At 41.0% G+C, this 14,366-nt stretch overlaps 2 protein-coding genes across 2 annotated transcripts in view; both read left to right on the top strand.

Annotated features, from left to right (window-relative positions):
- PLEKHA2 (pleckstrin homology domain containing A2) overlaps window positions 1-13,338 on the top strand; it is a 105,059-nt gene extending 91,721 nt beyond the window's left edge. Inside the window, exons 4-6 of the mRNA XM_027865272.1 lie at window positions 2,029-2,077; window positions 5,089-5,186; window positions 13,192-13,338. Coding sequence (XP_027721073.1) covers window positions 2,029-2,077; window positions 5,089-5,186; window positions 13,192-13,338 — 294 coding nt within the window. The remainder of the gene's footprint in view (window positions 1-2,028; window positions 2,078-5,088; window positions 5,187-13,191) is intronic.
- Window positions 13,339-13,357: 19 nt separating this feature from the next.
- The window catches only part of HTRA4 (HtrA serine peptidase 4), a 12,432-nt gene continuing 11,423 nt past the window's right edge, over window positions 13,358-14,366 (top strand). Inside the window, exon 1 of the mRNA XM_027865270.1 lies at window positions 13,358-13,385. Within this exon, the coding sequence (XP_027721071.1) occupies window positions 13,358-13,385 (28 nt within the window). The remainder of the gene's footprint in view (window positions 13,386-14,366) is intronic.

The following is a 14,366-nucleotide window of genomic DNA, read 5'->3' as shown; positions in this document are numbered from 1 at the left end:
GTGCCTTTCTAGCATGACCTGACAAATACATCTACTAGTCCTTATGAAGATTACCATGTTCTTGACTGAAAGTATCACTCTTCTGTTGCAGTGTGTCAAACTCCAATAGAAATGGGGCCATTAAACCGCATACTATAAGGATCCCAGTAGGCTGCATATTGACTTAGAAAACCACATATTAACATTATTTTTGTTTTACTGAATTTTTATTTATTTTGTTAAATATTTCCCAATTACATTTTAATCTGGTTTGGGATGCGCTCAAGAGGACTGTGAGCTATATGTGGCCTGTGGTACATGTGTTTGACACTACTGCTCTCTAGTGATTCCCCATAAGTAGGGTGCTGGTCAAATCTCATGCTACATCTTGGCTAGTGAGTCGGACAGCTGAAGAAATTTTATTTGCTATCAGAGCACCATGAAGATGGTAGTTTCCTGGGACAGAGATGGATGCTGGTTGCTCAGAGGCAAGCAAATATTGTAAACTAATAAACTAGAGGTCGGGTCTTGAGATAATGGTCTTTCCTTGGACAATATGGACTAGTCTCAATCTCATATTAGAACTGTAAGATAAGAACAGTTGGCCTGGACTTGGAGAGCCAAGGCTGGGGACGTAGGGTGGTAACCAAGCAACAAGTAATCGTCACAGGCCACTGGAGATGACAGCAAGCATTGGTTTCTAACCAAACAGGCAGGTGATATCTGAGAATACCATTAAAGTCTAGGCTTAGCTGAGACCTTAGAGCCAAATAGTCCAATCCTGCTTCATTTTACAACCAAATTCTCTTGATTTCAAATCCAGGGCTCTTTCTACTATATACACTGTAACATAAGAGAGAAGTCTATTGGGTCAATAAAGTTGTTAAGAGTTTCAGCTAGAGAAACAAAAGTGATAGGTATATGAATAGGTCACATCTCATCTTTTCAGCCTTATGATAATCCTGTGAGGTAGGTAGTGACAATATGATTATTTCCATTTTATAGATGAGGAAACTGAACATACTGTCAGGGTGAAGTAGAGTCAGGAAGCCAGAGAGAAAGGAGACAAGATAAAGCATTATGCTATCAACCAAAAGTCAAAGCCAGACAATGGGTTGATAATATAAGCAATGCCAAAATACTGTGACATGAACTTGATCTTGGGGCAGAAAGCTGTCCTCACTGTAATCAGGTGATCAACCAGCATCTACGATGTGCCTGCTGTGCACCAGGCACTGTGCTGCGTGCTGAAGATAGAGGCACAAAGAATGAAACAATCTCTATTCTCAATGAACTTACGTTCTAAGCCATAAGCTCCTTATATGCTTCCTATCAGAGGTGGAATCAGCCCCAGGTTGTGGCCAAGCAGAACTTGTAGATAAGAACAAGTAAGTGAGTGCTTTTGGCTGGGAAGAACAGGTGAGAGGACTGGCGATTGTGTGTCAGACCTGATCATTAAAGCCTTCAGGGTGTGCATATGTGGTAACAAAAGCCCCCAGACCCCGGCCAAACGGTGTGTTATTTCTTTAGTTAGAGGGATCCTGGCTGCTGCACGTGCATACAGAGCTGGGAAATGTCACAAGAAGATCCTGATGTTAACATAGAACATGACTACTTCTTTAAAAATGCTACAGATGCTTGTTTGGGACCCATATCAAGAGCAGCTAACCTAACGGGGTAGAGAGGGGAGGAACGATGGTGATGGGTTGCTTTCTTCATCCCTTGGTTATATTTGAACCTGAAATGTGGGGCTCACATATTAGTAAGTGTAGATATAGCCAATATAGATGTTGGGGGCCAGAGTCTTGGTGGGCCTCATAGCTTCAGGAGACTGATAGGCCCACATATTTTCTCTCTCTCTCTCTTTCTCTCTCTCTGTCACTCTCTTTATCTCTATGTCCATCTTTTTCTTTGTCTCTCTGCCTCTCTAGCTCTCTGTCTCTGTATTATATGTACTATATATATATCTGTATTATATATTATATGATAGATGTATCTATATCAATATCTATATATCATGTATATAAATCTCACTATCTTTGTTTTTAGGTAAATATAGCCACTCCAAAACAGAAACCAAAAACTCCATTTTGCTTTGGTAAGTAGTGTACTGCCCTGGGGAAAGAAATTCTTGTTGGTTCTCATAATTGCTTCCTACATAGTAACAGTCCTATGACCACATGGCAAGTCAGACTTGAGTGTGTCTGTGGGAATCGACATAGACTATATAAACTGAAAGGCACTTTCAAAATCATTTAGTCCAATCCACTCATAGAGAATGATAGAACCTGAGGCTCAGAGACAGTTAGTAAACTGTCTAAAGTCACACATCTAGTGAGTGGCAGAGGTTGTCTCATGTCTCTGAGATCAGTGAGCTTTCAAGCATGTGTGTGTGTGTGTTTGTGTGTGTGTGAGAGAGAGAGAGAGAGAGAGAGAGAGATTGCAGTCACAGCAGCATCTTTTCAGTCTTAAGAGATAATGATACCAGTAAATGACCTTTACAAGTTAGCTAAATGCTTCACAGAGCACACATTATCTCATTTGAACCATGTAACAACTCTATGACTGAGGAACTGCAAGTATTATATGAGACTTGAGAGAGGTTATGACTTGCCTATGGTTATACAACTAATGTTGGTAGCAGCATTTGAACCCAGGTATTTCTGACTTTTCTTCAGAATACCTCCTCTTAGGAAGAATTACTCTAGCCATAGGGACTAGAGAAGAGTCACATTGATATTTCAGTCCTCCTGGCCCTGGAAGATCAGAAATAAAATATCTAGGGGCAGCTAGGTGGCTCAGTGGATAGAGAACTGGCCCTGAAGTCAGGAGGACCTGAGTTCAAATCCAACCTCAGACACATAACACCTACTAGCTGTGTGACCCTGGGCAAGTCACTTAACCCCATTGCCTAACCAAAAAAAAAAAAAAAAAGAAATAAAATATCTATGTTATATATAATATCAATAGTACACACACACACACACACATATGGGGCAGCTAGGTGGTGCAGCAGATAGAGTGCTGGGCCTGAAGTCAGGAAGATTTGAGTTCAAATGTGGCCTCAGACTCTCACTTGCTATGTGACACTGGGCAAGTAACTTAATCCTGTTTGCCTCAGTTTCCTCATCTGTAAAATGTGCTAGAGAAGGAAATGGCAAACTACTCCAGAGTCTTTGCCAAGAAAACCCCACATGGGATCACAAAGAGTTGGTTGGACACTACTGAAATGACTGATCAACTACAAAACATATATACATGTACATACATGTGTATGTGTACATGTATGTTTCCAGGGCCCTTAACATGGGATCTCAGGTGTTCAAGGGATATTCATGTTGTAAGACCTCTCTGATGGCAAGTTTGGAGACTATTGTTAAGTGATCAATTCCGAAGGATGTCACAGAAATTAGTTATCAGCCACCACTGGCCTGGTATGTTAGGAGCTCACTATGTGAACAGCACTGTAACAGGTGGCAAGGAGGAGGCAGCATGGAAAAGTGGAGGAAAAAATTGCTGGATTTAGCAACGGGATTTAGGTTGGAATCCTGATTCTTCTCCTTACTACCTAGGTGGCAGTAAGTCACTAAACTCTCCACACCTCAGTTTTATATCTGCAAAATGAGGGGTTTGAAACAAAAAATAAAAGGAGTTTGGACTGGATGATTTCTCTGGTCCTTTCCTACTTTAAATCTGTGATTGGCACACAGAAAGGGCAGCCAGGATTCCTTGTGGCTCTGGACTCTGTGTCTATTCCATGGGATTTTCCTCCCCATATAATTCATATTCACTAAAGCCTGACTAGAATAGACACTTCACTGTGGCACGGAGGTAACTGTGGGTTCATGATTGCTATACCAGGGCTCTGTAAACTCTGACGTGTCTACCTATTTGAAAGAAGCTTTCATTATGAGCCAGGGCCAGATTGTTATCTGAAGACCATCCTCACAAAGTTCAGAGAGTCTCATCACCAGCGGATTGGCCACCAGGTTTACTGAGGCACGGAGGGATCATAGTCCACATAAGCAGAGGAGGGTATACCCATATTGAAGGAACCACAGTATTATTGAGATTAAAGTATTATAAAGGAAAAAAATTAGCCTCTTCCCTCCTTCCCCCACTTACCATCCAGTATTGGATGTGCACAATCACTACAGCAATGTAAATGAAAAGATCACTAAAAGGAAACAGGAATGTGAAGCAGTAAAAAATTGGTAGTGGTCCCAGAGAACAGACTAAGAGGTACGCTTCATTCCTCTTAGCAGAGAAGCAAAGTTCTACTAGGATAGAATATGGTATACATAGTCAGATGTGATGACTGCCTTGTGCTTCACTTTTTCTTTGCTCCCAAAGAGGGTTCAGTTTTGACAGGAATGGGGGTGGGGTGGTGTGGGAGACAGAATGGCTCATTTCTAGAAATGATTATGATATCAAAATAAATGGCATCGATAAAATTTATTTTAAAACAAAATCCTCTATTTGCCATTCAGACATTTTATTCATTGCACAGCTCAATAATACTGGTAAGTGACTCCTTGGATTCCATACACTGCCTACCCAAACAAAAACAAAGGGAGCTCATAAATAAATTACTGACCCAAAAGAAACCTAGGTAGCTCAGTCATTTAGAGCTTGCCACTACTAAGCCCGGTATCGTGGGTTGGATTTGGACATTATTTCACAGGTTGGATTTGGACATTATTTACATTCTAACCACTCCTTGTCAACATGCCACTGATAATAAGGGATACTGGTTAAAAGAAAGAGGATGAATCATCATAAATCCATTACTACTCTTGGAAAAGAAATCCAAGGTTGTGTCTTATTGATCGTCTTTGTAGATGAAGATCAGCATATTTGGAAGTAGAGTAGTATGCATTTTCCTAGTGAAGCAAGATATATTTTTAGAGCAGAGGAGAGAGTAGCAATAGCCTTTTCCTCCCTGAACACTTCACAGTGTCCTGGCGTCATGGAAATTTGCCTGGTCTGCATTGTGGATCCCATGAAACCTCATCCCAAAGATGACTTGTTCATGGATGCCTCTGTTTGTTGCTGGAATGCTGATTGGGGATTTATCTTCTTTTTGTCTTGTTGCCTGCCTGTCTGCAGTCATCAATGCCCTTTCTCAGCGTTATTTCCTACAAGCCAATGACCAGAAAGACCTGAAGGATTGGGTAGAGGCACTGAACCAAGCCAGCAAGATCACAGTACGTATGGTTCCTTTCCCATCTCTGGTATAAACAAAAGAACCTTTTTTTTTTTTCCAGCCCAGGGTCTAATTGATGTAGGAAAAAACTTTGTACAAGTGTAGGGGCTTTCCCAATTGACCTACTCCCCTCCTAGTTCTAGCCACGTATTCTTGCACCATGATTGATTGACCACAAATTGAACTGAGAGTTTGAGATTCAGTTTCAGCCAGGGGGAAGTTCATGGAGAGTCCCCTCTGTGGCAGGATCACTTCAGGATTCCTAGGAAGGTTTATGGTCAATCATATTTTGGGTAATTTTTGGGGTAACTCAGGCTCAAAGTGTGGTAACAATAATAGTAGTAGCCAGTAATTATAGAACACTTTAAGAATTACCAAGTGCTTTCCTCATATTGAAAAGTGAAGGATGAAGCATATGGGACAGGGGGAGGAGAGAAGTTGGAACTCTTTTACCAGCCTGGCTCCTCCTCTCACTTCAAGGGGTTGCTTGGCCAAATGCTGCTTTTGTAGATGAGCCCAGAGCAACAAAGGCAGTTTGTGGTTTAAAGGTGCTTCCTTTAGAAGAATCACTGAACCTTGATGAGTGATTGCTTTAGGGTTCATGTCATCTTCCTCTATTTGCATGTAGAAGAATCCTCCAAGAAAATATTTTCAGACCTGTACAGGATCAGAAGATGAGGTAGCCTGGTTGAAGAGAAAAATCCCTAGGCTTAGAGAAAGGAAGACCTGATTGCAAAACAGCCTTTGGCACTTACTCAACAAACATTTAAGCACTTATGTGGCAGGTACCATGTAGATGCTAGACATAAGAAGAAAGGCAAAATCAAGCTGAGGGAACTCACTTTCTAATTGAAAGACAACATACAAATAACAAGTTTTCTATAGGAGATATATGCATATATGTGTGTCTGTATAAATATATATGTAGATATGCAAACAGAGGGCTTTATATGTGATCTAGCAGGTAATAGGGAGCCACTGGGGTTTGGTGAATAAGAAAGTAATATGGTTGAACTTTTGCTTTAGGTAAGTCACTTTGAGAGCTGAGTAGAAAATACATTGGAGTAGAGAGAGAAGAGACCAATTTAAAGGATATCATAATATCCTTTTGTGCCTTTTGTACCTTTCGCGTGGGGTAGAGGTGATAACAGCCTGAGTGAGAATGGTGGCTATGTGAGTGGAGAGAAGGGACCACACACGAACAGGCATTGTGAAAATATATAAAAACCCCAACAATACTTGGCAACAGGCTAAATATGTTGAGTGAGTTGAGGATGCTATGACTAAGTATATGCACTTGAGTAAGTGGGAGAATATTGGTGCCCTTGACAGTAGCAGGGAAGTAAAGAAGAGGGGGTGTTTTTGGGGAGAGGTAGTAAGTTCTGTTTTGAAAATTTTGAATTTTTTTGCCTTTGGGTATATCCAGTTTGAGATGTACAAATGGCAGTTGGTGACGCAGGAGAGAGCTCAGGAGAGAAACTAGGGCTGGTTACATAGATGTGAGAAACACCTGCATAGAGATGATAACTAAACCCATGAGAGCTGATGAGATCACTAAGTGAGGGATTATAGAGAAAAAAAGGAGAGGGTCAGGACAGAGCCTTGGGGGGAACATCCAATGTTAGTGAGTATGACATAGATGAGCTAGCAAGGGAGATGGAAGTGTGGTCAGACGTGTAAGAAAAGAATTGGGAGAGGGCCATGTCATGAAAAACCTAGCAAAGAGAGTATTCAGGAGAACAGACAGGGCTACAATATCAAAGGCAGCAGAGACCAAGAAGGATGAGTATTGAGAAAAGGCCATTAGATTTGGCAATTACGAGATCTCTGGTAACTTTGAAGAGATGTTTCAGTTAAATGATGCGGTTGGAAACCAGTTTGCAGAGGGTTTAGAAGAGGGTAAGAGCAGAAGTTGAGGCACCTTGTCTAGATAGCTTTCTCAAGATTAGTCATGAATGAGATAAAGAGATAGGGATTTAAAGCTAGCTGAAATCATCAGGTCAAATTAAGTTTTTGTTTTTTGTTTTGTTTTGTTTTGTTTTAGTTTTAGGATGGGAAAGGCTTGGGTGCATTTGTACGCTTCAGGGAACGACTCAATGGAGAAAGGAGAGATTGAAGATTGGAGAGTGTGTCACTCTGGGCTTCAGGCTCATTAAGACTGTTAAGTCTTAGAAGAGTTTTGAATCTGCCCTGGTTTGATGAAGGGAGTTCCCCCGATGCCGACAAAATCATGTCTCCTTTGAGTATTCTCATAAAGGAGTAGAAGAGACAGAGAGAGGGAGTGTGTCACTGAATGTGTGTGTATTGAGGTGTACTGAGAAGCTGTCTGCTTTGTGGGTGTCAGAACTTCTACCTAAATGCTATCAGACTTCTTGTTTTCTAATTGTATTACTCATGAATGGTGCACTGTTCTGTTTAGGAAGGTTAAGGCACAATTCTTTTAACATCAAATGTATGCTTGGACAAATTTGTCTCTCCTGGCTCTCTACAAATAAGTTCTCTAAGGAGGATTTCATGGAATCATAGAATCTCAGGATGGCTCTTGGCTGTTTTTTTTTTTTTAAATTATTTATTTTGGGTTTTCAACATTCGCTTCCATAAGATTTTGAGTTCCAAAATCACTCCCCTCCCCCCACTCAAAGACCACATGCAATTTGATATAGGCCTTACATATACATTCATATTAAACCTATTTTAACATTTGTCATGTAAAGAAGAATTAGAACGAAAAGAAAGAATCACTAGAAAGAGGAAACAAAATAAAACAACAAAAAAAGAGCAAATAGTGTGCTCTGATATGCATTCAGACTCCATGTTTCTTTCTCTGAATGTGTATAGCATTTTCCATCATGAGTCTTTTGGAGCTGTCTTAGATCCTTGTATTGTTAAGAAGAGATAAGTCTATCAAAGCTAGTCACCATACAACATGGCTGTTACTATGTACAACATTCTCCTGGCTCTGCTCACTTCACTCGGCCTCAGTTCATTCAAGTCTTTCCAGGTTTTTCTGAAGTCTGCCTCCTCTTGAATGGCTCTTGTTGTTAGGAAAGCGTTACCTTATATCCAGGAGTTTGCTGGTAAACGTTTAACAGCTAGCTCTTCAGAGCACAAGACATACTTTTAAATTTAATTTGCAATATTAACATTTTCTCCATCACTCTCTCAAGTCTAGGCAATTAAAAGAAACAATAAATCAAGCCCTGATTTAAAGCATTTGCTATTCCAAGGTATAAATACTCGCACTGACATTTTATCAATAGGTTCTAAGCCTATTGGAACCTGCTCCAACACATGCCTACTTATATCAAACCTAATTTGCTCCTTTACCATGTCCATGTCCACAGACTGTTCTCAGTTCTTCCCTCTGGGGCCAAGCAGTACAAGGCTAATTTGACTTCTGTATGACAGGTCTTCAAGTACCTGGAGACAGCTATCGGAGCTCCTTTTTTTTTTTTTTTTTTCTAAGCTAAGCATCCTAGATCTTTCAGCATCTCCTCACACGGCCTGATCTTCAGTTCTGCTCCTAAATGCGACTTTGGGCAACTCTCTTCCTCTTTCTGGGCCTCATTGTTTATCATCTAAGATGAGGGGAATGGACTAGATAATGTTGAAGGTCTTTTCTCACTCTAAATCTGATGATTCCTAAAGACAGCAAGTTATTACATAAAAATATATCACTCCTGATGAGTATATGCTATTTTAAGAAATGTCTATATCAGCGAATCACACATATTCCCTAGAAGGCTTTGAAAATTGTGCAGTGAAAGGGATGCCAAACTAGACAATGTAGGTGATTCTCTGTGGATGTCTTTCTAATAGCAGCTACCATATCATGAGGGATCATAGGATAGTAGATATAGAGCTGGAAGGCTACCTTAAAGATCAAAATTTTATAGATGAGGAAATTGAAGCTCAGGCATTAAATGATTCACCCAAGGTCACATAGGATGGGTGAACTAAAGGTCTCCCCCATTACAAAGAGGCAACCTACTTTGAGATTCCTACCAGCCCTGTGTTCTTAATAGTCTTGTCATGGCTCAGGATACAGGGGAATGGACTGTATTGGAAGCATCTCTAATGGCAGCCTCCTTGGTTCAGATTTGATGTTAGAATGAAATGAGGCATTCACAAGTCATTGAACAGTTCACCAAAGGAGATTTGCTTTGCCTTAAAGCAGCAAAGATATGCTACAAGAGTACAGTGGTACTTACCTTCTCCGGACACAACTCCCTTCTCATCTCCATATAGAAATGTGTCTGGTCATAAGGTCAGGATATGATGAAAGACGTGGTGACTTGTATGGTCTTCATCCAGGCCCTGACTTTATGTGGTCCAGGTTTTTTATGCTCTTAGGTGAAGGAAGCTGTGTCGAGGTAGGCAAGGACCAATCAAGTACCAGGGATAGCTTTGTGTCTTTTTTGGGAAAAACTAAAGGAGGGAAAGCGGAGGGCTGGGCCTAACCCTTCTTGTGGGGAAACGTCCCATCATAGCCTACATCAACTCCTCTAGCAAAGCAGCTCTTTAAAAGCATTTTCAGGACTTGGATTCTCTCATCCTTCACTGGATGTGGTGGAGGCTTTTGGACCAGCTTTGTCCACTGATCCCAAGGCACCTTCACTTGACTTTTTTCCAGATTTCAACCTCTGAGGTATCTTGGGAATTTTGGCTTGTTTCTTGTACTCATGGATTTTTCTCTATTTGCCCTCCTTTCTGTCTCTGTCTCTGTCCCTCTTTTTCTCTTCCTCACCCCAAAAGACCCTGCCTCCACCTAACTGCCCACCTCCTCACTTCCAACTTCTTTTTCAGGACATGGCTCCTAGCCAAAAGACCCCTCACCACCTGGGGCAATAGTCCCATAAGCCCTGGGACTCCTGCCCCAACTCTAGCACCTGTGGCGTAGTTGGGAAAAGACGCGATCTGAGAATTGGGAAGCCTTGCACTGACATTAATTAGCTATGACTTTGTGGAAGTGACTCCCTCCTGGACCTCTCTTTTTTATTTCTACAATTCCATGAGCCTATGAAGTTACTCTGGTAGGTGTCCTAGATGGACAAGGTTCACGATGTTGATGAGAGCCGTAAGAAATTTATGGAACCGCATTTAAAGACTGAGAATAGCGACCAAGAGCTTCCCTGTGTTCTTGTTTGTTGGTCAGGAGCAAGCAGTATTCTAGAAATCCTGGTGATGGCTTCCTGTCTTCCTTCAGATGGTTTGACAGCCAGGAACAGAAAACAAAAATTTTTTACAAGTTCGTCATTGTGAAAGCTGACATCACCATTGCTCATGGCACCTGCTTTCTGGGGACTTTCTTCTCCTTAAGCTACAGTCTTTCTCCCAGTTTAAGTTTGTTCTCCATTCTACTCTGTAGGAGTTGTTCCTTTTTCTTTTTTTTTTTTTTTTGGCTAGGCAATGAGGTTAAGTGACTTGCCCAGGGTCACACAGCTAGTAAGTGTTATGTGTCTGAGGCCAGATTTGAAGGAGTTGTTTCTTGTAGAACCAATGAAAGAAAATAGAATAAAACCCACTCATCCTAAAGGTCCTGTGACACAGGGTCATAGCTCAGGGAAATATGGGAAAAGTGGTCTGGGAATGACTTTATCTACTCTCTGAGGATTAGGCCAGCTAAGTAAGTTCATCTCCAGGAGGTCAGCCATTAAAGGGTTAGGGGAAGGGTGAGGAATTATGGTGATTTATTTTTTTTTAAAGTGTGGTGGGTTAAAAAAGAGGATGAGAATTCTGGATTGTTTTGGAAAGGAGGAACTGTGGAGTATACTCCAGGTGTCAGAGACCCACTTTCTCTGCCAGGCTTTTGTCCAATTTATAATGCATATGGAAGTAGGAAATAAGAGCAGGAGTGCTGGATTCAAAGATACTTGGATTCAGCAAAGCGTTTGTTTGACATAGTTTTCTTTTTTATGCTGGTAAACAGAATGGTGAGGTTTGGGCTAGATGTTAATAGAGCTAAATGGACTGAGAACTGGTTAAATGACTGAAGCCAATGAGTAGCCGCTAATGAATTCATGTTAACCTGGAGAGAGGTTTCCAGTGGAATCCTTCTAGGACCCATCTTTGGGATTTTCTTCTTAACCATTTTTGAAAAAATTTCCCTCACTAGATAGCATTTTATTTATTTTTTTCCAATTACATGTAAAGACAATTTTTTACATTGATTTTTTATTTAAAAATTTGAGTTCCAAATTTTCTCCCTCCCCTCCCCCTTCCCTAAGATGGTAAGCAATTTGATATAGATTACTTATGTGCAATCATGTAAAACATATAGCCATATCAGTCATGTTAAACATTTTTATTGATAATTTGAATGAAGGCATAGGTAACATTGATCAAATTCACAGATGACCAAAGGGAGGTAGAAGAACAAGGTACAATGGGTGAGAGTTGAGGAAAGGTAGATTTCAACTTGAGGGGAGGAAAGACTTCCTTATCTATGAGAATTGTCCAAAGTACATTGGCCTACCTCAGGAGGTAGTGAGGATTCCATCGCTAAAGGTCTTCAAGCAGAGACTGGATGGCTACTTGTTGGCATTGTGTACCCATCCAGGTATGAGTTAGACTAGAAAGCCTGAGGCCTTTCACCATTCTGAGTTTTTATGACTATTTTGAGTCTGGATGCCCTTAGTGTCTAAATTCAGTGCTCATTTATTACACATAGGAATCCATAGAAATTAGGGGCTGAACTTAATAGTCAGCAAGAATAGAGTCCAGAGTCCAGAGCCAGAAGAAGTTAGACATGCAAGAACTTCTCTATCAGGATAGGGGTTAATGGAACGCATAGTCAGATTGCATTGGTATTTGCTTGCTCAATGTGCTACAGCCTCAAATTAACTTTTAGTTCTGCCTTTATCTTCTAAAGCCCTGGTTGGAGTTCTTGCCCCTCCATTCAGGTCTCTAGGGGGAGGGTTCTGTGTATTTTAACCGAGTTCTCAGGGCAAGAATCATCTCGATTTTTCTACTCTTTCACACTGAGACCCAACCTGGACCTGGGTGCTCTCTTTGGATAGAAACTGAATGGTGTGATTCCTGGTGCAGTGCTAATGACTACGTTTTACATAACAACTGCCTTTGTAAAGAATGGTGGTTTTGTTTTGTTTTGTTTTGTTCTTGCCTGCCCTGTTGATCTCACTGTTCAGGGGTCACTGTTCAGTCTTGGAGAGGTCAAAATATAATGATGCTAATAATGATGATGATAAATAATAGCAGTTACACAGTACTTTAAAGTTTGCAAAACATTTCACTTGTTATCTTATTTGATTTTCCTAATGACCCCAAGGCTGTAAGTGTTGTTATGAGCACTTCATTTTTCAGAGGAGGAAACTGAGGCAGAGAGAGGTTAAGTAATTTGCCTAGGTTACAAAGCTAGTAAGTCTATGCAGCAGGTTTCAAACTCAGGTCTTCTTGCCTCTAAGTCCAGCACTCAATGCCCTGAGCTACGTAACTATCTCACTAGGATGTGTAAGAGGTACTGACTGCTTTATGCTTCCTAGCATTCTGGTTCTGTGTCTATACAAGATAGGACAGGGGTGTTAGAGTGTGGACACTTTATTTTAGACCAGATCCTGATCACACACAATTTCCTAACCACCAAAGAGAAGGAGAGAGGCCCTTTGCCCAGACAGAACTCTATTTATAACAGGTGGATGAGGGGATTGAATAGGAGGGAATGTATGTAGGGACAGGAATGGCATGATACTCCTGTATTCAGATGTAAAAACTGAGTCATCAGAGGCTACTGGGACTGCCAGCTCATAGGTCCTATTGCTGATAGGACCAGGGGGTCTTCAAAAGCACTCACCTTAGCAGATTCCCTTCAATCTGCAATTTGCTTCTGAAATCTTCAATTTGTTCTTCTGTGTATACCTAAGAGGCAGTTGTCATCAAAAGAGCAATGAACTCAATAGTTAGATGACCCCATTCTGCCACTGAATTCCAGTTCTGGCATTTACTGCTATCTTCTATATTAAAGCTTTCTGTGCCTTCTCTCCTTCCAGGTGCCCAAAGTGGGGAGCCTGCCCCTGGCTACTGAGGTTGCCAAGAGCCCAGCAATTTCTCAGCCCCTAGAAAAAAAGCTACAGGTGGCATATAAGACAGAGATCATTGGTGGGGTTGTGGTACACACGCCCATCAACCAGGTATAGCATGGAATGGGGGGTGGGGATGCGGCTTCTGTTTGGGAAAACCAAGGGTATGATGTCATTGATGTGACATCTGCAAAAAATGTGTCTCGGATTATATCTTGGATTAAGGATTCAGAGGAGTTACAGATAGTGTTTGTGGGCAAGAAACCCTGACCTTTAAAGGTCTGAGGTCTTCCCTAGCACCTGGAAAGTGATTGTTATGAAGTGGCTTTAATTGGTGGAGATGCAGAGATAGTGGGACTCTACATTGGTGACAGAGAGAAATACTATTCCTCTACTTCTAACTGCTATGTTAGAATATAGCCCATGGAACCAAATATGAAAATAACAATAACAAAATCTAGCATTTATATAGCACATTAAGCTTTGCAAAGTACTTTACAAATATTATCTCATTTGATCATCATAACAACCCTGGGAGGTGGGTGTTATTATTATCCCCATTTTACCTTTGGGGAAACTGAGGCAGACAACAGTTAGGTGATTTGCCCAATGTTACACAGCTACTGAGAGTATGAGGGAGAACTTGAACTCAAGTCTCCTTATTCAAGGTCCAACACTCTATCTATTGTGCAACCTACCTGACTCGGACTAGTACCTAGTACTATACTAGAAGTAGCTAGTACCATAGTAGACTAGTACTAGTACCATAAGGGATCTTATGTGAGATTTAGGGACAGAGGACAAGGGCCAAGCTGAGAACATGTATACTGGGCTCCCTTCCCTTTCTTATCTGTCACCTTCTCCACCCTTCTCTACTCTGCCCTCCAGTGGTTAGATTATAAAGATGTAAATTTGAGATATATGTGTGTACACATATACATATACACATATTTGCATATGCATGTGTTTATATGTGTGTGTATATATGTGTGTATGGAGATTACACACACACATACAAATCTCCTGATCAGAGTCACCTCTCCTCCTTCCTGTTTTCCCAGCTCTGATTGACCTCTCTGAGGCAACAGCCTTATCCTGGTAGTAAGACAAAATATTGTTCTTATGGGGAAATCCAAATGTCTGGC

The sequence above is a fragment of the Vombatus ursinus genome, unplaced genomic scaffold (genome assembly GCF_900497805.2).
Source record: "Vombatus ursinus unplaced genomic scaffold, bare-nosed wombat genome assembly UNPS02014778.1, whole genome shotgun sequence".
In the NCBI taxonomy this organism is placed as follows: Eukaryota; Metazoa; Chordata; class Mammalia; order Diprotodontia; family Vombatidae; genus Vombatus; species Vombatus ursinus.
The sequence above is the reverse complement of the archived record's forward strand: the minus strand, read 5'-3'. Positions and strand labels throughout refer to the sequence as shown.